The sequence below is a fragment of the Lactuca virosa genome, chromosome 5, assembly GCF_052849685.1.
Source record: "Lactuca virosa cultivar CGN04683 chromosome 5, Lactuca_virosa_CGN04683_v6, whole genome shotgun sequence".
Taxonomy (NCBI): domain Eukaryota; kingdom Viridiplantae; phylum Streptophyta; class Magnoliopsida; order Asterales; family Asteraceae; genus Lactuca; species Lactuca virosa.
In genome coordinates, this window is record NC_136430.1 from 7,142,714 (window position 1) to 7,168,913 (window position 26,200).

At 35.0% G+C, this 26,200-nt stretch overlaps 1 protein-coding gene across 1 annotated transcript; it reads left to right on the forward strand.

Annotated features, from left to right (window-relative positions):
* The first annotated feature begins 1,869 nt into the window (after positions 1-1,869).
* Positions 1,870-26,081, forward strand: LOC145114566 (transmembrane emp24 domain-containing protein p24beta2-like). The gene is made up of 4 exons (XM_079050610.1): positions 1,870-2,276; positions 21,313-21,499; positions 21,995-22,102; positions 25,850-26,081. The coding sequence occupies exons 1-4, from the start codon at positions 2,049-2,051 to the stop codon at positions 25,972-25,974; spliced, it is 648 nt and encodes a 215-aa protein (XP_078906736.1). The 5' UTR covers positions 1,870-2,048; the 3' UTR covers positions 25,975-26,081.
* Positions 26,082-26,200: the final 119 nt, after the last annotated feature.

Genomic DNA, 26,200 nt, shown 5'->3' on the forward strand with positions numbered 1-26,200 from the left:
TCTTGGTGATTATTTGAACTCTAAAAAGCAATGTGTACAACTAGACTACAAAACCGAGTATACTTTGTTGTTCAAGATGCCATAATAAAAGTGATCATACAAAGGATATGTTAATAAAATATTTTTAAAATGTTGATTTATAGTTAGAAATTTCATGATGTTGTCTAACCCGAGCCACCCGAAAGTATGGCTCAATTAGGGCATTATAAAATCGTGATTAAACTACAATTTCATCCCTAAAGTTTTTCATGATTTATAGATTTAGTTTATAAGTTTCAATTGATGCAATCAAAATCTAAAATAATTAATTTACGAATTTTTATCATTTGCTTAATTCCCTTAAAATTAAAACATTAAGTAATGTCAAATGAGATACTCACACTTGATCTTTTTATCCCCTTTCGTTTATTTTTTCTTGTTTTCAAATTCATAAACTTTTAATTAAAATCGAAGTCAGCTATTCGAAAATATATAAAAACAAAACAAAAATTTTATGTCCACGAGAAAAAAGTGATTTGCAACCCAAAGTTTTCTTCGATATTTGAATTTGGATAGAGAACACAACAAAGAGTTGGTCTTTTTTTTCAACAATTAAATCGCTCATAACCTAAACATGTTTGAAAATTATTTTCCCGTTAGGTATAATGATCTTAATTCATGGAAACATATTTAAGTACAATATTTAATAATATCTAACCTGATCTTAATTCATTGAAACATATTTAAGTGCATATGTAATAACATCTAACCTAATGGGCCATAGGCCAAGACTATACAATAATAATGCGAAAACATATACGTACACTAATATACACCCTCAGATGGAGGATTCATTTGTACGTTTAAACTAGATTGAAAGTCTTGAAAGAATTATGCAGGTAGATTCTTAATGAAGATATCAACATGCATGTTGAGAACGGAAAGGGACATGAAGAACACGTCCATCACCTAAAGCAACCTCGTCATGAACAAATGATGTATCTCTATATATTTGGCTTGCTGATGTTGAACGGGGTTTGTAGAAATGTATACGACAATAATATTATCATAGTAGACAGTGGTGGCTTTGGTAGGTAAGGGATGTCATTCACGTAACAAACTGTGCAATCAACATGTTTTGGTTGTTTTGTTGGCTATACTGCATCAATGCGTGACAGGGTGATAATACATTGACTTTTTGGATGGCCAAAAGATCTAAATCACATTGAAAAATACATAATTTCCTGAAGAGGAACGTGATAAAGATGATGTTCATCAAACCTATTAATCCTAGGTCGTGACTATTTAATACATGTTAGAATGTGTGAAATCATAAGAACTCAATTTTAGACGAAGACAATGTTATTTTTTATTTTAATGGTTTCAATTTTTTTTAAAGTTCGCTTTCGATACTTTTGGAACGAAATGGATTTGATTTGATTGTAGTTTTTTAATTTTTTTTCTTCAAAAAAAAGTGAGCATTAATTAAAACAAGACCGAGGTTAAAGGAGCAAATTGTTCATCATATACATCAATGCATCTCATGACATGACTTAACATAATAGCACATTAGTAAATGGAATAAAAAATGGTGTTATTATATGTACCCATCACTCATATAAATCGTCACATCATAGGGGGTACACAAGCCCTATTACACTCAGGTTAGGGGGTACACAAGACAATTGAAGGGGTACGAATAGAATTTCCCATAAAAAACAGCGACTAGATTTTCATTAATTGATTGTTTTAAACTTCAATTGTAGCTATTAATAGTTTTGAACTGAACATGTAGATTGTAATATATTAAAGGACTGGAATTGTAATTACTCTAAAATTGTCCAGCATATAACAACCTATGACTTCGTATTGGGTTGGGTCAAACTTTTTCGGTCATGTTTTTTTTACTTACGCCCCATTCTCAACCATTTATGTATTTCAACTCATAACCCAAAACGAATCAAAGTTAAAGTATGTAATAATATTTTGCTCTTTTGTTTCTCAGTTATCTATAGTCCTTAACTTGAGTCTAAAAGTTCTCGTTGTGTTCCTTAAACTGATCTATTAATATGTGTTTATTTCAAATGAGAATGTTGTTGGTGGTGGTGGCGGCGGCGATGACGGTGTTTTTAACGGCCAATACAGGGGGAGTGTTTGGGATAAGATTTGTGATAGATAGGAGAGATTGTTTTTCGCAAAAATTCGAGTATGGTGTGACAGTTCGATTTTCGTTTGTGGTTATTAATGTTGAAGATCATGATGATATTCACTATACGAAATTTCCCACCGATCTTGTGGTATTTGTTTATCTTTCTCTATAATTTTACTCTTTGCAAGATTACATTCCTCGACTTCTTTTATTAAAAGCGAAAACCTAATTCATTAAATGTAATAACTACAACTCTACAAGGATTTTCTTACTTGTTAGCTTCAACTTTAATTATTGAATATTGAATTGTTTGATGTAGTTACGTCATCTCCAATCCTAAGACCAACTCCAATGGGACACTAAAAAACATCATTTTAGTGTTAGTTTTTCTCTTTATCATTCCAATCAACCTCTAAAATACACCATTTTAGTGTGTGGGATACACTCAAACACCAAATATGAATGCCAAAATGTTAGGCCTCTAAAATACACCATTTTAATGTGTGGTCGGATTGGTTACATCATTTTAGTGTTTAAAAATCACCAATTTTGTGTTTTACCATTGGAGTTGGCCTAACATTATACTAAACTCATTTTATTTATCATTCTCTATAATTTTACTCTTTGCAAGATGCCAAGATTGCATCCCTCGACTTCTTTTTTTAAAAGCGGAAACCTAATTTATTAAATTTAATAACTACAACTCTACAAGGATTAACTTGTTAGCTTCAACTTTATTTATTGAATTGTTTGATGTAGTTAGGTCATCTTCAACCCCACATTAAACCTAACACTATATATAAAGAGTGTTTGGTGCGGAACGTTTGGGAACTTCTAACTTTTAGCGTTTGACAAAATGTTTTGTTTTAAACAAATTAAAAAGCTTTGTTTGGCACTACAAACTTTTAGCGTTTAGTTTAAATAAAACACTTCAAATCCAAAAGTTACTCGCATAGTGTTTAACATAACGTACTGTTGCAGAAATCAGCCTTGGCGGCCGATTAATCGACGATTAATCGTTTGGCGGCCTTGAACCGATTACGATTAGGGTGTTTGGCGGAAATTGGTCAAAATCAGGCTTAGAGGTCTTTGGCGGGCATAGGCAGGAAGTATTTAAAAAATTCAAATTTTTTAATTTTCAAATATTACACCAAAATTTTAAAATTTCAGATTTTTAAGTTTTCAAATTTTAAAATATTATACTAAAATTTTCAAAATTTCAAAATTTTCAAATTTAAAATTTTCAAATACTTATTTTTTAGGATGTATTAATTTTTTAAATAATTTTATTAATAATTTAGGGTCTCCGATTAATCGCCGCCTAGTCCGATTAATCGCTTAACGTCAGTCGACTGTCGAACGATTTTTACAACCTTGACAAAATTCTACCAGCTACCCACTACCCGTTACACATTATCCGCTACTCACTACCAACTAGTTATGTCGAGCATGCCCATAGTGTTGGTGAATAATATAACACTAAACATAATGTTATATTATTCATTAACATTATCTTTTACACTATAAATGTTGGATAAAATAAAATATACCTAGAATATTAGTTTTAGTGTTAAGTAGTATGGTGGGTTTGAGAGAATTTAATGGTTGTATTATTTCTACATTGGAATTATAAGTTCAATGTAAAAGATAGTGTTAAGGATTGAATATAGTCTTACGGATGTTCTCCATGACTCCGAGTTTTGAATGATATGTTTCATCTTACTATCATAATCTTATGATTTGAAGTCGCAAATAATTTGAAAAACAATTTAAGCATGTTGCAACAAAAATAATTATCCAGAAAAAATAAAAATTAGTATATTAGGTCAAAGTGCCCCTTACGGATTAAAAATTTTGGATTGAAGAACATAGTTTAAAGACTTGCAGTTAATAGATTGAACTTAATAGTCTTTTAAGATCTATAAAGAAATTATTTATAACTTATATGTCATTTATCAAACGATATAACCTCGTGTATAGTTTTTTAATTTGTCATGTCATATTTACATTGATTTTAACAAGTAAAATGTTATCGACTTAAACAATTTTCAATCACAAATCTTTTTTTAAAAAAGAAAAATAGAAAAATAACTAATTTACACTTATTTTTTATGAAACATTTTATAAAACCTCTAATCTTTTGTTATTTTTTAAGTATGTGTGATATGGATAAAATTAAAAAGTACTTAACAAAAACATGAAATAAAATTGTGGATTAGTCCATAGAGGTTTTGCTTCTAAGATTGGAGGTTTCGTGTTCTAATTTGGACATTGACGATTTCTACTAACTTGAATATACTAACTTCTAACCACCAACCAATCGTTAAAAAAAATAATATAAAATAAATGTATTACAATAGACGAAATTAAAAAATACTATTAAATCTAGAGTCCATATTTCATATTTTTATCTTGTTAAACAACATTAAGTATATAATTATAAAATTAGAAAATGATAAAAATATCATACGTATCATTACGAATTTAATATTTAGTATTGGTGATCAAAAAGAAAAACAAATTGAAAAATAATAATAAAGGTTTAATAAAGAGGGTAAATATATCATTAATAAACCAAAAAAAAATGATAATTATACAAAACATTTAATAGATAAAAATGGTTAGTATTATTGACCCAAGACAACTCATTCCAAATAATAATTAAAAAAAAAAGCTTTTTATAAAAAAACCCCATTTTTTAAAATAATAATTTTGTTCGAAATTGATCATTCCAAAGAGTTCTTTGGAGCACCGGAGTATGATTCCAGACATTCGTTTTGGAATAGGTTTTTTTATGTGTAAAATATGTTTTGTGTTATATTTTTTTCTTTTTTTGTGTAAGTTTTGTTTTTATTAAATCTAAAATTGATTGTAATCTAAAAATCAACAAAAACTAATAAATACATAAACGTAAGAGATATGTTTTAAGTAATATTATAATGTTCAAATGGCATTTATCCTTGTACCCCAAAAAATTTCTCGGTGATCAACATCTACAGGAACTAACACAAAAACACCCCACAATCCCTTCTATTATCAATATGTTGTGGTACGTCTGACGCCTTTTCGAGGGTCATGTTGAAACTGTTAACTGGGATTGCATCAGTTGGTTCGGTACCCCAGTAGTTGATACTCACTAACAGTCTGTGGTTGCGATCTCGCATACCTATAAACCATTCCTCTTCTTCTGAAAAATATTCGCTCTTCCAGTTACTATCATATATAGTCATTTTGAATGTCTTCAAATCCAAAACACCCAAAAACCAGTGAGCAGATGGTATATTGATCGGGATATAAAGCTACACAAAAGTTTGGAATTAATTAATCATGAAATAACATTATATTACAAATTACTATTACTTAGGTAACGTAATCCAAACACAATTATATTGTATCACATTCTGCCCAAGCTGAGTAAATGGATCTGTCATCCATGTCACTCCAGTCAAATACATCGATGTTGAAGGTTGTTGGCACAACCGTCCACCGGGCATCATCTCGTCTACGCTCTATCAATTATGAGATCCACAACATGATGTGCTGCCAAGCAAAAAATTTGCAGTGAAGTATTATTATTAGAAGCGTAGTACGTAATGAGCACACAATTATATAACTTACATCACATTCAAACCAGCTTGCGTGACTATCCGCATATAATCGTGTACAAAACTCAGTCGTCGGAATACCAGTCAAATAACGATGAGCAAACAACAACGAACCATCTCGTTCTTTATATAGACTGTGTACGGTAGGGTTTAAAAGAATGTCCAATGGTGTTGGATGTTGTCATGCAACACATTTCCTTTTCATTTTTATCCATGGGTACTTACCATATGGACATCACTTTTTTGCGCATAGAACGCCTAAGAGGTGTTGTCGGTGGTGTTTTGTATTCATCTCACATAATCTTTTTAACATCCGACGATTGAATAGATGCAGACGTTTGCTCAGAGTTGTGATTCAACGGTTGTTCGGGTGTGCCTAACCCATAATCATGCTCCCATATCTTATTGTCGTTGTACTTTGTGGTACCAACATCTTGCACAATAAGTTTTAGAAGCATGGCTAAAGTAGCGTCATGCTCTGCTAAACGTTTATCATGTGACCTCAACTGCTATCGAAACTGATTGACCTCTTTTTTCAATTCATGGACCTCGTTTTGTAACTTACTAATAATTTAGTCCTTATCAATTGAAGGTACACTGGGCGGAGGTAGTGGTGGTGGGGGTGATATTGTCACACCCTCGGTCGTGCTGGAAGCATCGAGCTATGCGACGTTGATGATGTGGTACACAGTTATTGACTACATTGAACAGTACACAAAAGATATAACACAACCATTAATTTTATTTATTATATATAATAGGTTACATCATTGTTTGTGGTACAAGCACATGACCATAACTTAACAAAGACTAAACAATAAGAGAACAAATAAGACTTCTAGTAACTTCCTTGATAACTCATCCCTTCACACTGCCACTTCCACTGCTCATTTTCCTAAGAATACATTTGGTTTGAAAACATCAACAAAATGTTGGTGAGTTCACAAGTTTTTATAGTTTTATAGTTAGAATAGTTTTATCTTTGAATTTTAGATGAAATTCTATTCAACCTGACTTTTCTTTTTAGGATATATCACCCCTTTCGTACTATCCGATAACTTCTCTTTAAAGATTTTCCACCCCTTTCGCTTATTGTTGCAAACTATTACTACTTTAAGGCGTTCCCCTCTAGGTAGTTATTTTATTAGTGTTGGCCGAACATTTGTTACAATGAGTTCCTATAATCGAGCTTTTGACTTAATATTTGCCTCGCACGACACTTCATCGGACTTCGTAAAATAGTTTAGAAAGTTATGTATGTTGTGACTCGACCATCAAGGTTCTAGCTAGCAACTGCAGGTGGGGGTGTCAGCCACGTACGGATCTATACATATCTTTTATGTTCACTTAAGATTTAACAATTATAGGTTGGGGTTAGCTGAAAACTAATCAGCTAAAGGATGAATAGTGTCATTCTCATGTAACAATTGTTTTCTTTAACCTTATAGTAAGATTATCAATCTTATTATTCATATATTTAGTTTTCCTTTAATACGAATTCTCTTTCATAATTATATTGATACATATATATACTTACTTATATATATAATTATCATAGTTTTCGATGTTTTGTTAGGATATTAGGGCGGAGTAACAACTAGGTATAATGTTTATCCTTAGGTTTGGTCAGCTTAACAAATAGGTACTATGTTACCCTAAAAAATCTGTCAGCATAACGACTAGGTATAATATTATCGTATACTTTTAGACGGAGTTTCTACCAGGTATAATATCATCTTATGAAACATTAGGATAGTATTATGCATGGTAATAGGGGTGGAATTGGTACGGTACCGGTCATTTTTTCCCTAAACCATGTAACGTACCAATTATAGTTGGTACAAAAAAAATTATACCACCACCGTACCAAGTATAGTTGGTACCAATTTGTTTGGCTACCAATAATTTCGGTTGATACATGTTGGTAATAGTATATACCAACATGTATGAAGGTTTTTTAAATGCGGATTTCTATGTTCTTGAGTATTGTGAAACGTGAATGAAGGTTTTGTGAATAAGAGTTTTGCAATTGTTACGATTGAAAAGTTGATCCAAAAGGATTTTATTAATTTCTAACATGGGAGTGGAGGAAAATGGGACATGCCAAGATGAATTTAAAATTTAAACTTTACTAATATAGTAAATGCTAATATTAAATCTCTTAAAATGTTAAACACTAAACATACTTCTTGAGATTCGACACATGGAAGACGTCGTGAACACTACTGAGTTCTTGTGGCAACTTGAGCTGGTAAGCTACTGGACCGATCCTTGTGAGTATCTCAAAAGGTCATATGCATCTTGGATTAATTTTACCCCATTTTCTGAACCTTATGACTTCTTTCCAAGGAGAGACCTTTAACATTACCTTGTCTCCAACTTGGAATTCAAGAGGTTTGCATCTGACATCAGCATAGTTCTTTTGGCGACTATGAGCAGTCTTCAGATGCTTTCTAATTTGTACGATATTCTTAGTGGTCTCATGGATGACCTTTGGGCCTATTACAAAAGTATCTCATGTGAGTTCCTTTTCTAATTGTGTATCACCGACCTCTGCCCAGCATATCGGTGATCGACACTTCCGACCATCGCGATACTCAAATCGTGTAACCTTAATGCTAGAGTGATAGCTATTATTATGAGAGAACTCAATCAAGGGTAGATGACTATACCCATGCACTTCTGAAATCTATCACACAAGCTCTGAGCATATCCTCCAGCGTCTGGATTGTTCTATCGCGTTGACCGTCAGTCTGGGGATGATAGGTTATGCTCATGTCCAGGAAGGTACCAAGAGATTTCTATAGGTTTACCATAATCGAGAGGTGAATCTACTATCTCTATATGAGATAAAGGATAACGACACGCCATGTAATCTAACTATATCTTGTAGGTACGTCTCGGTTAGCTTCTCCATTTTATCTGTTTCCTTTATTGGTAGAAAGTGGGCGGACTTGGTCAATCTTTCGACCACTACCCATATAGTGTCGTAGCCACTATATGTCTTCGCATTTTTGTTATGAAGTCCATCGCAATATGTTGCCACTTCCACTCGGAAATCTTTGGTTGTTGTAATAATCGTGACGGCTTCTGATGCTCTACTCTGACTTTTGATCAAGTCAGACACTTGCTTACAAACGTAGCAATTTCGGCCTTCATGTTCGACCACCAATAAAGATTCTTCAAATCCAAGTACATCTTGTCTACTCCGGGATGAATGGAGTATCTCTTCTTATGAGACTCTTCCATGACCAGTTCCCTGGTATCGCCAAAATTTGGAACCCGAATCTGGTTCATGAAGTATCTTGCTCCATCATCCTTGAGTTCGAATTGTTTCTCAATTCCTTGCAGGCACTCTGTATCAATGTTTTCTTCCATGAGAGCCTCCTATTGGGCACCTCGAATCTGGGTGGTCAGATTGGATTGGATTGTCATCATGAGTTCTCTAACTCTGCAAGGTTTGTCACATTCTTTACGGCTCAAAGCATCAGCCACTATGTTGGCTTTTCTAGGATGATAGTGGATCTCACATTAATAATTGTTCAGCAGCTCTAACCATCTTCGTTGCCTCATATTGAGCTCTTTCTGATTGAAGATGTGCTGAAGACTTTTGTGGTCCGTGTAGATAGTTCCCTTTGTCCCGTAAATATAATGGCACCATATTTTCTAGGCGAAAACTACAGCTCCCAACTCCAGGTCGTGGGTGGTCTAGTTATTCTCATGCACCTTGAGTTGTTGTGAGGCGTAAGCTATAACCTTTTCTCTTTGCATCAATACACACCCGAATCCTTGATGTGAAGCATTGCAATCTACGATGAAGACAACAGTTCCTTCTAGAAGGGATAGTATTGGTGTACTACACATCATTTCCTTTGGTTTTTGGAAGGCAACCTCTAGTTTGTCTCACCAAACAAATTTAATTTCCTTCAATGTTAATGTTTGAGAGGCTTTGATATTCTTGAGATGTTCTCTATGAATCTCCTATAATAGCCTATAAGGCCTAGGAATTGACACACTTCGGTTGGTGTCTTGGGTGCTTCCCAGTTCTTTAAAGCCTCAATTTTGGAGGGATCGACATGGATTCCTTTGCTACTAACCACGTTCCCTAGAAAATGTACCTCTCTAATCCATAATTCACATTTAGAGAATTTGGCATATAGTTTTTCTTTTCTTAGCAATTCCAAGATTATTCATAGATGATGCCCATGCTCTTCCTTGGTTCGTGAGTATATTAGTATATCATCGATAAATACAATCACGAATTTATCCAAGTAGGTTTTGCAAACACGATTCATGAGATCCATGAAAACAGTTGGGGCATTCGTTAATCCGAATGGCATAACTAAGAACTCGTAATGTCCATAGCGAGTTCTGAGCGTGGTCTTTAGAATGTCTTCTTCCATAACTCGAAGTTGATGATACCCAGACCTCAATTTGATCTTCGAATAATAACTGGATCCTTGTAATTGATCAAAAATATCATCAATTATGGTGAATGGGTATCTATTCTTGATGGTTAGTTTATTCAACTCTCGGTAGTCAATGCACATTCAAAAAGATCTGTCTTTCTTCTTAACAAATAGCACTGGCACTCCCCAAGGTGAGAAGCTTGGTCTGATGAAGCCTTTGTCAAGAGGTTCCTATAATTGGCTAAAAAGTTCTTGCATATCAAACGGTTCCAATCTATAAGGAGACTTTGCTACTTGTGCCGCTCCTGGAATTAGGTCAATTCGAAATTCGACTTGATGCACCGATGGTAATCCGAGTAGATCCTCGGGAAATACATCAGGGTAGTTACACACCTGAGGTACATCCTTGATCTCTTTTTCTTTCTTCGTCTTATCAACGATGTGGGCTAGAAAGGTGTAACACTTCTTCTGTAGGTACTTCCTGGCCTTCATACAGGAAATAATCCTAAGGTCCTTACCAGGTTTGTCCCCATAGACGACTAATGATTCTCCGTTTGGTAAGGGAAGGCGTACTGCTTTTTCGAAGCATAGGATCTCATGCATCGTGATGTGGGGATAACTAATCCATGCCTATTATTATGTCGAAACTTCCAATGATTATAGGCATGAGGTTGACGGGAAAGGTGTGATTATTTAACGTTGATGTGAAATTCTCTAATACTTCTTGGGTACTACCGATTTGGCCATTAGCCATTTATACTATATAAGTTTCCCTAAGTTTATTGGAGGGGTGGTTTAATAATTCTCTAAATTTAGGAGTGACATAGCATTTATCGGCACCCAAATCAAAAAGTATATGTGCATACAAGTTGTTAATTAGGAACGTACCAGTAACCACATTTGGATCCTGAATAGAATCCATGACTCCTATCACAAATGTCCCTCTTCTGGTATTTCCACCCTAATCTCTTAACTTTGGGCAAATCCTCTTGAAATGCCTAGTTTCTCCGCACTCGTAACAAGCTCTATTCCCGGTAGCTGTTGCAATTCCTTGGTTCACAACAGGTGTTGGTGTAGATGTCGGGGACCTGCATTTCTGAACAAGGGTGCCCTTCCTACCACAATTGCTACAAACCCAACAAGCACCGATATGATGATAGTTGCATTGATTGCACCTAGGGTTCTTCCACATATATTGTCTTGGGGTTGTAGCATCTGTTGTTGTTGTCAGAGTAACCGCATATGCTTCAACCGTTTCATGCTTCTTCTCAGATGGTTTCCTTGACCTTCCCCTGGAATCTCTCCTAAAATTTCTCTTGTTACTCCTTGTCTTTGGGAGGCCAGCCTTCTGAACCATAGTGTCACGACTTATTCGCTAACTTGTTAGGCTGAAAGTCAACAATTTATCACTATTGTATGATGTTGGTTTAGAAGTGGTGACTAGTCCTTAGATAGGTTGGGTAGCCCCTAGATGTATCTTTCAATCTATTTGTAGTCCGGGGTGACCATTTCGGGGTAGAGGGTGGCGAGATCATTAAAACAGTTGGTATATGCGGCTAAATCAGCTTCCTTCATTGTCAAATTCCACAGTTCCTGTTCCAGTTTCTTCATCTCCTCACAGCGACAGTATTCCTTAATCACGTTCTGCTTAAGTTTGCTCCATGAGATGGCATTAGCAATGCTAATGCCCACAGTTTTCACGTGGCTATTCCGCCAAGATAGGGTTGCATCCACCAAATTGCATGCAGTAAATTTCACCTTACAGTCCTCCACGTAGAAATTGATTTCAAAAACAGACTCCATTTTCTCTATCCATTGAGTTAATCCAACTACACTTTCGTTTCCATAAAAACAATTTCGCTTACAATTAATGAAATCTTTATACGTACAGGCTCTTGGTGGACCTCAATTTTCACCTTGAGAACTGTCACCTCTAGTTTCTTCGCCAGATCCTATATTCCTAGTGGCTTCAAAATTAGTCATCGTGTCTGGGACGCTTTGGGATACCAATTCTTCTATGACAGTTGGATCCATAGCTATAGAACTCAGGTTTGTTTGGGATCTTGGGTTGCTTCGGGTGACTCTCGTAGGCAACATGTTTCTATATTTGTTTTAAGGTAGATGTTAGTTATTAAGAACTCTTTTCTAGTCGTTCATAGCAAGCAATGGTTTGGTATTAGTTGCGAGAGTTAGAATAATTTGTAAAAAAATATCCACATTTTAATGTCGCAAGTAAATTAGATAAGTTTGTTATCTCGCACACAATCATTTCACAATGTAACATATTTCATTTGTGAAATACAAATTTTTCCCGTATATATACATATGTTTTGATTACAGATACGAGTTTTTACATCGTGATTTCTAGAACCACGCAAAAGATATGCTTAGGACAGGAAAAGTATGATATTTTACATCAAAACAGGCAACAAGTGTACTACTAACTTGCTTATAGACTTTTCCGTAACCCCTAATCCAAAAATACTTCTCCTAGCAATTCGTGTTGGAGTCGTCTACCAGAACCCAAAGTAAACCACCAAAAGCGCTAACAGTTGTGCCACCTGCTGATAAAGAAAATTGATCACCATGTCTGAGGCATATTCCCTAGCCTCATATACTGTCACTCTCTCCTCTAATGTCTCCATACCAAGCTCCATATCCATCGCTAGAATCTGTGGCATTAGGAGTTGTGACTGAGCCTCCTCGATGTGGTCATAAGTGTGTAGGATCCTCGGCTCATCGATGTCTCTACCCTTCTCTAACTCTCGAACTCTACCTATTAGTAATCTCACCTCGCTCCTCAACCATCTAAGCTCCTCCTCTTTAAGGTATATCCTTTGCGAATGTGAATTCGGTAGGATCTATAGGAGGGTGGGGGTAAAGATGGTATGATATCCAATGGTGAATCGGGCTCTGGGTCGCCCCCATCTATAGTATCATCCTCTTCTTCGGTATATGGCTCTCCATGATCAGTAGGGTCATTACTGGATGATGAATCTGGATAAGGGGAACTATCAGTTGGATTCCCGTCATTCTCCTCCTCATGGGACTCCTCATCCTCAAAGGGCTCTCCTCTAATGATATGGATGTAGGTGGTAATGGCATCGTTGGATCATAATCGTCCTTTGCCTCCGAAATATGAGGTACCACCTGGTCCTCCTCTAGTAAGGGAAGAGTCATCCAGATACCCATGTCGCCCATGATACTCCGACGATCCTGCATAAGAAATCAAACACGACAGATGTAGCTAGCAACCACAGGTGGGGGTGTTATTCCCGTAGAGATCTATGCATATCTTTCATGCTCACTATTTAACGTATATAGGTTGGGGTTAGCTGAAAACTAATCAGCTAAAAGATCAATAGTGTCGTTCTCATTTAACAATTGTTTTGTTTAACCTTATAGTACGCCTATCGATCTTGTTATTCATATATTTATTTTTCTTTTAATACAAATTCTCTTTCATAATTATATTGATGTGTATATATACTTACTTATGTGTGTGTGTGTGTGTGTGTATATATATATATATATATATATATATATATATCATAGTTGCAAAAATCGGGATTAATCGGCGATTAATCGTTTGACGTTCTCCAACCGTCGAGGAATAGGGCATTAATCGGAAATTTAGGATTAATCGGGTTTGGCGGGATTAATCGGTCAACAAAAGTCAAAAAAGTCAAAAAAATTCAAAAAAATTCAAAAAATCAACTTTTTTTTTATTCCAAAATTTTGAAATTTTGAAATTTTGAAATTAAATATTATACCAAAATGATCATATTTTCGTATTTTCAAATTTTCAAATTTTCAAATTACAAATTTTTTTTTTCTAATTTTGAAGTACTTGTTTTTCTTAAGATATATTAATATTTTATTAGTTTTAATATTGTATTAATAATCTATGGTCCCCGATTAATCCACGATTAATCCCCGACAAGACCGATTAATCCCTTAACACCAGTCGACCGTCGAGCTACCGTCGAACAAGTTTTACAATATTGATATGTATATATATATATATATATATATATATATATATATATATATATATATATATATATATATATATATATATCATAGTTTTTGATGTATTGCTAGGATATTAGGATAGAGTAACAACTAGGTACAATGATTATCATTGGTTTGGCCAGCGTAACAACTAGGTACTATGTTACCCTAGAGAATCTTTCAGCATAACGAATAGGTATAATATTATCGTATAATTTTACGCAGAGTTTTACCAGGTATAATATCATCTTATGGTTTGTGCAACACAACGACTAGACATAATATTATTCCTATCATTTTGGCAGGGTAACTACCATAGTACCATGCATAATACCATCTTAATGTTTCATGCATTTTGTAAACTACTGATATATTACAAACAATAATATTTTGTAAAATTGGTAATGTAGTATTATAGCATGTATTTCCCCCGTAAAACTTTTAAAAACTATAAAAGTGGGGGTCGTGAACTCACCCTAGTAGCATGAATCATGAAAGCAGGGTAGCTTCAGGACTCGACAGCTCAGAGACCTCTTTCAAACAGAAGCAGATCGACCAGAGGGAGAGAGATGCTTTGAGAGGGGTGCAGGAAATGGTATGCCGATCACTGCTATTTATAGCATGTTTTTGGACCAAGCGTAGCACAATTTGGTGTGTGTGTGTCGCGCAATTGCATCAAGGCTCCAACCGCGTGTCACCAGGTGTCACCAGGTGTCACTCTCTCGCTTGGCCACATCATCCAAAATTTTCGTGAATCCACTGTCAGTGTGCGCGTCACACATGGTACACATGGCGCATGTACATAAATGTTTTTCAAAATTTTGTATCTCTTGCGTACGAGCTCGGTTCTTTACCCTCTTTATACCCAAGTGATGCTCTCGACTAGCACTACAACTTTCCTTTAGGTTGTTTTGACAAATTTTGACTTCATATTTTGGCCTAAAGGGGGTATCCATAAATGATTTTATAAAAATCATAACTTCCCCATACGGGCTCCGATCTTGATGTTCTTCGTCTCAAAATTCTTAAGGAGCACTATGACTTTCCTTTTTGTAAAATTAGTCAAAACTTAACCGCTCTTTTTGTACTCTTTTTACGTCGTAAAGTTATTTATGTGGTTGATTTTTATAACTGGTAAAAATCATAAGTTCTCCATACGAAGTCGGATTTTTACGAAGTTTATATTTTTGGAATCACGTTGTCGTGTACTTTCCGAATATGTTAACCGTCGTGGGTGACGGTACGACTTTTTGCACACTTATTTTTTAGCCTTTTTCCAAAAATAGTCGTATTCTTATGATTGTGTAAGCACATATTGCATATATTTATTAATATATTATTGTATTACACTTTCATTCTATTACATGCGTCTGATTGTACTTATTCCTAACTGTAACACCCCAAAAATTTCAAACTTTTTCAAAGCTATGGTTATAAAATCTTTTCGGATATTAACCCACATTTAACAAAACCGGTCCCACAAAACATTTATAATTAAAACATTGGGTGTTACCATTAAGCATCATACAAACCATAGCAAGCAAATAAGAATTAATCAATAAAATACATAAGGAACTTAACAGGTTCCGCTCCATTCTCTATCACATAACTTCTACTTCCATATATCATCTTTCTCCTTGAATATAACTTGGGTTACATGACATTAAAAGGGATATGTAAAACAAAAATGTCTCATGAGTTACATAGGTTTGTGACTCAAACCATTTCAAGCATTTATATGAAAAATCATTTCATTCATAACATACCATAGTTATAGACCATAAAACATTTTCAAGGTAAACTCTTTTAATACACATCAAAAATATCATTTCATATCTTACCATTTCATGTCTTATCATATCATTTCATTTAATCCTTTTCGATTTTCCATTTCCAAGACCAAGGTGGAAAGAACAAATCAATCCACCAAGGCATCATGTTTTCAAAGGCGAAGGTGAAAAGAACAAAATCAATTCACCAAGGTATCATTCCCTTGGAATTCTATCCAAGTCCAGTGTCGAGGTGAAAATAGCAAATCTATCCACCAATGTATCATGTTGATCATGTCATCTACTTCGCGAAGGGAAGGTACCAACCTAGTAGATTTCTCTAGTACCTCTTATGAGGTATCATGGCCCAGACATTTTTCATTATTTTTTACTTTATTTCCTTTTTATTACTTTCCATTTCTTGTCATTACTTTCCTTTCTTTACATATTCCATAAATTAGTATTAAAATACTCATATTTCAAAACCTTTCGAATACGTTGTCAAAATATTCGTTCTTCCAAAACGTTCTTTGCTTTCAAAAACATTCTTTCTTTTAAGGCATTCTTTCAAAACATTCTTTTCAAAAACATTTAACACTTTCTTTTCAAAACATTTCATATATCAAAGCATTTTCATTCTAACAAAAATCATTTTGCCATGTACCCCAAAGTGGGAAAATGCCAACACGTACTCACCTCAACCATACGTAGGCTAGCTAGTCTTCTTTTCGTTCTTTTCCTTTGAGCAACACTCTCAAACACCACATATACGAAAAGTTAGTAAAGGTCAATCAAAATGAGAAAAATACTCCTCAAATTTTCCATTACTAAATTTTTTGATTCAACTCATTTCTTATGAAAAAATATGAACGTAGACAAAAACTGTGCGTAAATCCGAGTCCGTATGCAAAAGTTATGAGAAAAGTAAGTTGACCCTTAACAGTGTGGAACACGGACATGTTGATTTAGGCTAAAATAACATGGGTCGTGTTCACATGGCTATACAATTTCTTAACTCGTTTTTTCTCAAAATAACACTCTACTTTACATAACTCTTGAAGACCCTTTTCGAAATCACTTTGCACCATTTGTATAGGTTCTCACACATGATTAGAAGGTGTTTTATGATCCAAATACACCCCAATTAATCCATTAAGTGCTCATTGAAACCTTTAATATCATGATGATCCTTAGACTTTAAATGAAGGGTTAATTAGTCCATTTTGCACTTGAACATTCCAAAGTCCACAAAACATGTTCTTAACTTGTTGAATACTCATATGAAAGTTTTAAAGTACATAAAACCATAACTAATCTTATTATAAATACCTAATCCACCTATGGAATCCTCAATTCCATTCTATGTTTCCCAAATTGCCTTTTAGGCCAATTATTCCATGTATTCATCAAGGAATCAAGTAACACCTTATGTTTTGAATCCAATTCATTCCAAGAGTATCCATTCATGATTATGAACTTCCTTTACTCATCAAATGCTCAACTACAAAGGTTCTATTGATTTCATCATATTGTCCCCAAATCCATTTCAATCCAAGCTTATACATGATTCTACCATCATGGCTGAGTTTAAGCATTCCCATTGGGTTTATTGTTGCCAAAATTCATCTAGGTCATAGAATCCATTCAAGTATAACATATAAACATGAAATTCCCAATTTGAATTTCTAGGGTTCATGAGGGTTTTCACCCATATCATCAAATCCATCAATAGGATGATTAGATTGAGATTAGGATCATCAAAACAACTTAAGGGAGGTTAGAAAACAAAACCCTAATCAAGGAATCAAACTAATTTCGACATTGGGGTTTTCCCCAAACCTTGAATTCGAAATATAGAGTTAGAGGATGAGAAAGTATACCTCTCAAGCTTGATGTTGCTTCATATCTTCAATTTCTAGCTTGATTCCTCAACAACCACTCTAAATCTTCATTCGCTTCATAGAAATCGCCATTCCTCTCTTCTTTTATCTCAAATACATTCCTCCCAAGCAAATGGGGGAGAAAACCCATTAACTAGGGGTGGCAATTGTTGATACGACACGACAAAAATACATGAAACGAAATGAAATTGGGACGAAACTGAAATTCGAATTCATGTTTGTGTCAAGTGTAAAAAAAACATGATGTTGTGTTCGTGTTCAAAATTCGACACGAAATTGACACTATTTATCATTTATTTGTCATGTTTCTCATGTTACATATTATTAAATATTAATTAAATAAACTAATTATTATGTTATCTTATTTTTGTCGTGTTGTGTCGTGTGTCGTTTTTTAATTAGTTCGTTTTCGTGTTAGTTAAAAAAACACGACATCTTGTCGTGCCGTGTTCTTGTTACATAAAACATTGTCGTGTCGTGTCGTGTCAGATAAAAACATGACACGATGGCCTAATTTGCCACCCCTACCATTAACTAGTTTTGAACTTTCCCAACTTGCCACTTTTGGTCCCTCCTTGCAAAAGCTCTTTCAAAATAACTCCAAACTAACTTAGAAGCTTCAATAAATTTCCAAAATGGTCATTTCCATCCTAATATTCACAAACTTAGTCCAAATATTAATTTGGTCAAATCTCTAGTCAAACCTAAGTTTCACCCTATTGTCACAAATGGCCATTTAACTTTTAACATGTTATTATTTTCACTTATAATTTTCTAAACTTCATATAAATTAATGATATAATTATTCATTGGTGATTTATTTATATAAATCATCTTTCATTTATTTAGTTTGTTAATTTAAGAATGTGGTCTTAAATTTTTGGATGTTACACTAACGGCGGTCGGTGATGTATTTTCTTCAGTTGTCACAGAGATGGAACATCTATCTGTGCTTTCTTTTATCAAGGCTCGTGGTTAGGGGAGTGTTTGGGTGATGGTGTTAGGGAAAGTGGCCTGTGAACTTTTGTGTCGGGAAAATCAGGGCGATCAATCCACGTCGAGCTAACTATCCACCATTCAACACGGTTCTCGGCTTCTATCGACTCCAACTTCTGTATAAGTCTATTATCCTGCTAACAAAATTATATAATTATAAATAAACGTAAATTATACATATAAAAGAAAATTATAAAATATATGAGTAACCATACGTCGTCGATTTTTATAAACTGGTTGCACCAAGTCGCATGTAAAGGCCTCGGTTTTGACCATGCAACAACTCGAGGGACCACATTCACTTGTCGGGTACCAAACAAACTGCTCACAGGAAAACTCTCAAGAATCCATATCTGAAAGAATCATGTATTAGATTATTTAGCAAACAAAAAAAAATTGTTGATCATGTATGTTACCTTAAAAGCGTGTAAAAAATTGTTTACGGTGTACGTCAATTTTTTAGGTTGTTTTGCTTTTGGTTCCACTGGATGTATAAGCTTGTCAACCTTATTGCATACAATCAATAGTTGTGAGTACAATTGATCCAAAATTATCCTCCTCCATGGATAACTATGACATAAAAAATTCCCAATTACATTTGTAATAAATATTAATAATGATAATTAATTATAATCCGTAATTATAAATTAAGGACATGATACATGTTGAATTCATCAAGGTCGGATACCAAAGCGAAATACTCCTCTGAAGTAGGAAGTTACCGCCCATTGAACCCCTTCTCTAACAGATATAAAAGACATACACGGACTGCATCCTCGTCCGATAAGTCATTAATCGGATGATTAAGCACATTCTTCACATCGTCTAATTTCATGGATACATTTCTCTCGGCCATAGGAAACACACAGGAATGGAAGGCGGAGCCGGAACCCGAGGCAGGAAAATAATCTCTAAAGTGGAAGCCGGTGACAAGACAAAATTCTTTCTTCCAGAAAGACAACTCGTAACCCCCAATCTCTAAAACCATTTCATCTACTTCTCTTTGGGGGTCCACGATATATGTGTGGCAAAACACGTAATGTAGAAGTAAGGATTCTCATCTACCTTAGGAATGTCTAACGACCTCCCAAAACATGAATTTTGGAACATATTGTCGCATGCCGGTCTGTCTTTGATTTCCGCAAGAATATCCACACCGGGTTTGGGTTTACAAGACATTGTAATTGATGCATCAAAAACCCTATCGTGTTGCAAATAAAAATTTTGTTATTAACCAACTCCGGAACAAAAAATGGCCAATTTTGAACACGTTCTCAGTGTTCCGGATCAGTTCATCGTGTTCCGGACCAGTTCCTCGCATTCCAGATCGTTCCGAATTGAAATTCTATGTACCGGAACAATATATTTCGATGTATAATAACATTATATAAATAGATAAACTACTTTTGGGTTGGTCCTAGTGTACTGACATCATTTATTTGTACTCCAGAACGTGGTCAGTTCATTCTGGATGTGTTCTTCGAATTGTGGAATTTATTTTCTTGTTCTGGTACAGTACTTTTCGATGAATAAACACATTATATAAACAACTAAAGTAGGTTTCGGTTGGTCTTAATGAACTAGAATCTTTTATTGCAACTTGAAAACGTTGTTAGTTCATCCCGAAGGATATAAATATAAACAAAAAACTTAAGTGGGAATAAAGGACTTACCCGTAAAACAACCAGTTCAAAGTGATTGTCTTCTATATTTGTAATCGGAGTTTGGAATGAGTGTCGGAATCGGAGAGTCGGAGTGGCGTGTCGGAGATTGAAATCGGGATCGGAGAGTCGGAGTCGCGTATCGGAGAGTCAGAATCGGTATCAGAAAGTCAAGATCCGGAATGAATTCGGAATATATTCCGGAATTTGAAATTCAAAAATTTGGTCCGGAATAAGTACAAATACTACGGAATGGCCATTCCGGAGGAAAACTGATAGGTCGGCCCACCAGAAAACGATTATGAATTTGTTTCCGAAACGGCCCATTCTGGAAAATATGGTCATTTTGCAAAAACTTATTTAAATGGGTTATTAAAAAAAATACACGAAAAAATGGTTAGTTTACTCAATTTCCCTAAAAAAAACTTCTGATTTAGAGATGCTCTTATTACATCACCCGTATTATGAGAAAAGCACACCTTAACTTATTTGGTCAAGTATACTTATTATATCTTTCAATTTATAAATATGTTTTAGAAAAATATTAAAGGGCATGGGTACCAACTTACCATATAAGTTTTCAAAAACAATAATCGAACACTTGGAAGAAATAGTTGTATCATGTGATCACGTTTGCTTTTTAACGCATACATTGGTCATTTGATATTTTAAAGGCTTGTGTAATATCTAATTGTTTTACTAGCTTCTTGTACTATAATTTGTTATCGGTCACATACTTTGGTTCCTTAATGAATATTTATCACATAATATGATTTTCTGCATAGATATTACTCATATTAGTAACCATAAACCATGTTGTGATTATTAGGTGAAGGGACCTAAGGGTGAACAAATTCATGATTTTCGTGACAAAACAAGTGGCAAATCTGATTTCGTTGTGCATAATGAAGGCGTTTATCAGTTCTGTTTCTCTAACAAATCGCCCTACATGGAAACCGTAGACTTTGATGTCCATTCTAGCCACTTTTATAACGATGTTAAACACGCACAAAATGGTGAGACCTTGACTTGTTTGTATTACATGCGAGATTTCTTGCACTATGTAACAATACCTAGCTAGCTGTCACTTAGTCATCGTGATTGTCCATAATATTTGCATGTCTTGTTCGCGTTATGTTAATTTTTTTACTATAATGGTTTGACCATTTGCAACATACACTGTGAAACGAGTTTTTGAACCATCTTACTTGGTTGTTAGGTATAAACAAAACGATGTTATAAAACAATACTACACTTGAGTAACAATTCCAGTATCGTGGTCCTTACGTTTGCATTTCCACAATTTTGTCAAAGCTATTATTCTGCAAAATATAGTGGTTATCTGGCAATTTAATTACTATAGCAGTTGTATATCAATTTAATTAGAACAATGGTTACTTTAAAATGAAAAGTCAATCTTTGTGCATATGTCTACATATATAGTAGCTATTGCAATTTTATACGACACGATATATAGATAATTAAATAATGAAGAACGTTTTGTTTTGCAGATCATTTCAATTCAATTATGGAACAAATATCTAAGTTGGAAGATGCTCTATATAAGATTCAATTTGAACAACATTGGCTTGAGGCTCAGGCTGATCGACATGCAATAGGTATGATCTTTTATTCTTTAAATAGAAGCAAAACTAATAAGGTTGCGTTTAGTTACGGAAAAAAACAGTTTTCATTTTCTGTTTTTCGTTTTCCATTTTCAGTTTTGGTTTTCCGTTTTTGGTTTTCATTGAAAAATTTAGAAAACGCGTTTAGTTAAAACTTATTCATTTTTCATTTTCAGTTTTAGAAAATTAGAAAACGTGTTTAGATGTGCATTTTTCTATCGGTTTTCATTTTTAGAAAACGGTAGCGGTAGTAGGGTGGGCGTGTGGACGGTGGCGGTGGTGGAGGCAACGGCGGGGGGCAGTGGTGGTGTTGATGATGGCGACGGTGGTGGTGGTGGTGGCGGTGGCAGCGGGGTGGCATCGGTGGTGGTGATGACAGGCGGTGATTGTGGCGTCGGCAATTGTGGCATGTGGTGGTGATGGCGGCGGCGGTGGTGCTAGTGATGGGGTAGTGGTGGTGGTGATGGGGTAGCGGTGGTGGTGATGGTGATGGTAGGTCAGTGATGGTAGGTCGGTGATTGTGGTAGTGGTGTTGGGTGTGTGTGTGTGTGTGTGTGTGTGTGTGTGTTTGTGGGGGTGTGGGTGGGGGTGGGTGTGTGTTTGTGGGGGTTGGTGTGTGTGTGTGTGTGTTTGTGGGGGTGGGGGTGGGTGTGTGTGTGTGTGTGTGTGTGTGTGTGTGTGTGTGTTTGTGTTTGTGGGGGTGGGGGTGGGTGTGTGTGTGTGTGTTTGTGGGGTAGGTGGGGGTGGGTGGGTGTGTGTGTGTTTGTGGGGGTGTGGGTGTGTGTGTGTGTGTGTGTGTGTTTGTGAGGGTGTGGGTGGGTGTGTGTGTGTGTGTTTGTGGGTGTGTGTTTGTGGGGGTGGGGGTGGCTTGAGAGTGAGTGTAGGTAGGTAGGGGTGTGGTGGGTTGGAGGTATTAAGGTGAGGGTAGGTAGAGGTGGATGGGGTGAGAGTGGGTGTTTGTGGGGGTTGGTGTGTGTGTGTGTGTTTGTGGGGGTGTGGGTGTGTGTGTGTGTGTGTTTGTGAGGGTGTGGGTGGGTGTGTGTGTTTGTGGGTGTGTGTTTGTGGGGGTGGGGGTGGGCTTGAGAGTGAGTGTAGGTAGGTAGGGGTGTGGTGGGTTGGAGGTATTAAGGTGAGGGTAGGTAGAGGTGGATGGGGTGAGAGTGGGTATTTATATTTTAGAAAAATTTTGGAATTAGAAAAATATGGAAAACAATGATTATCGGTTTTCCAAAAATTTCAAACTTCTTTGTAATTTTAGAAAACGGAAAATTTTCATTTTCCGTGAAAAATTTAGAAAATCAATATGTGTTTGTACCTTTTGCATTCGATACATTTGGTTTTCTCGCACCAGAGGCGGTGGAGCTCCTCAATAGAGTCCAACGGGTCATGCATTCTAATGTCATATCTCCTAAATCCACAAATGTTGTTTTCAAAAGAATTGGTTTTGCCATTCAAAAATGGCTAGCGGTGCAGCTTGTTGCCCGTTTCCCTTCCATCGATATGTATTAAACTATCTTGATTTTTAGAAAAACAGACGAACTAAACGCGTTTTCAAAATTCTCATTTTTCTTGGAAAATTTTTCCGGAAAACGGTCAATTTTTCTGCAACTAAACGCACCCTAAATCATTCATTAAACTTTTGTTTTTGTTGGTGTGGTTTAGTGGTTTGGTTCACAAATATTATGGTGAGAAAAGTTTGAATGGGTTTCTTCTTATATGACAAAATGCAAATTATAATGCAAAAATAAATAAATAAAATACGAAGACAGTCATTTCTTGTGCACTCCAGAGTAAAAAGTCTTTTATTTTGTTGTTGGCAAGGGCTTGTCTTTTGCTGACACTATAGAAAGTTGGGACATTTTCCCACATTATAACCGGAGACAATCCAATCTAATTTCATTCATATTGGGTGTGCATAAATTCACTGATTTATTTGGAACCCAACGATCCAATTATAAAGCAATCAATTTGATCGGATAAGATGCGAAATTTCAAAATCCAACGGGATTTGATCGGTTATTGGATTATCCTGAAAATCTAATGGACAACCAAACTAATCCAATCCAATTGTAATTGGATATACAAATCTTATTAATGTTATTAATTATTCAATAACAAATAAGATGAAAACTTGAAGTTAATGTTACTTTATTAGTCTTATTTTTACCGTAATTGTGTATAATTTTATTTTTAGTTATCATAGTTATCTTTGGTTATTCGATAATTAGTGGATTAACAAATCAAAATATCCATGGATAAAATTGATCCAATCTAACACCCAATTGGATTGGTTTGGTTCAGTTTTATATTAAAATGGATTGGATAGGTTGACAAAATCCAATATCCAATGGATGATTGGATTTGATCAGTTCCATCAAAATCCATTGAATTTGAACCAATGAACACCCTTAGTTCAAACAGTTATCCAAACATAACAAGTATAAATTCCAAGAAATAAATTTTCAAAAAGACCATCCCTTTAATTTATTTGATATTAATATCCCAAAAGTATAGTCTATGCAACGAGAGTCTAGTGGTTGAAGTTGCAGAATTTCATAATTAAAGTCCAGGGTTCAGAACGTGGCATGCCTAAAATACTTTTATTAATTCGGGGTTTACCTCACACATGATGCCTTCCACCCTTTTCCCGAGTTCAATTTAACAAGGGAAAAGAAGAGAAATAGATGGAAATGAGAAGAGAAATAGATGGAAACATAATAGAAGAGAAATATATATATATATATATATATATATATATATATATATATATATATATATATATATATATATATATATATACACGAATAATAAAAAGAACATAAGAATTAGCTGGTTCAGACGATGTGTTAATTTCACGAAGTGATCGACAATGGTTTCTATATCTTTCCAAAACATCAGGGTTTACAAAATAATTGAGAGCTATATAAATTGAGAAACTTAATTGTCATATCCCAATAGATATATGGAAACTCAACCAGTGGACCTTTAGAGACCAAATTCGTCTCTAGCCTCCACCAAAATCTTTGATCCAATATCTCTCAACTATTACTAAGTCTCACTTGTGACAATAATAATCAGGCTCCATAACTCAAGAATATATAAGAAACATACAAATTAACTTAGAGCAATGACTTCCTTATCAGTTCTGGTCTTTATAGATCAAAATAATTTCATACAATGTTACCATTTATTTCATGCAAGATTGTAGCTTTTTAGAGGAGTAAACAAAATTCTAGTCCAAAATGACGAAGTGTCCTTTGTTTGGGCCACACAAGTAACATATTCGCAACCTATATGTGTACAAACCGGTTTTAAAACCGATACAAAAACGATTTTCCCCAAACTAGTTCGGGTTTTAACTAGTTTTTCCCCAAAAAAAATGTGAACCAACATATTCTAATCCGGCTTCTTATAATTTTCCAGTCTATGACTAGACTAGTTCATAACCAGTGTAAGTTGTCCATGTTACAATTGTAACCTTGTTTCCACATCGAGATTGTGAATCGGTTAAATTCGACCAGTCGATCTGGTTTTAATAAAACCAAGCCTGTTTCGGATCTGATCCAGATCCAAATTAGATAACCAGTTTTGTTGTGAACCTCTATTGCAACCTTAATTTCCTTTCCATGTCCTTGTGGAGTTGAGATGTCGAGGATGACCCTTTATTCCATCCAAACAACAGTTTTGCAAAATAATAAATGATATATCTTATTCTAATTGATTAATGTGTTTGAGTTGCAGTAAATGAAAAAATGAGTAAGAGAGCTATGCACAAAGCTCTCGGGGAATCTGCTGCTTTGATCGGTGCTAGCATACTACAAGTGTACTTTCTCAAACGTCTCTTTGAACGAAAGATTGGGATGTAAAAGCTTAATTAATACATGATCGATCTTAGAATGTTTAAACTCTTCAATGTGGTAGACTTTTTTTTATTAATGTTATGAAACTATCTATATAGACATACAGACAACTAGTCAAGTTTCCACTTGTAACTATGTATCATAAGACATGTGGAAATAAAAGAATTAGTTACTTTTCAACACTACATCCTGTTCCTGTCTGTCGTGATATGATTTGAAGTTTGAAGTTTGA

Excerpts from the sequence above, each read along its gene's own strand:
- LOC145114566 (XM_079050610.1), top strand. The coding sequence starts at position 2,049 with ATGTGTTTATTTCAAATGAGAATGTTGTTGGTGGTGGTGGCGGCGGCG. Across the intron at positions 2,277-21,312 it reads AATTTCCCACCGATCTTGTG|GTGAAGGGACCTAAGGGTGA; the intron begins GTATTTGTTTAT and ends TGTGATTATTAG. Across the intron at positions 21,500-21,994 it reads TGTTAAACACGCACAAAATG|ATCATTTCAATTCAATTATG; the intron begins GTGAGACCTTGA and ends TTTGTTTTGCAG.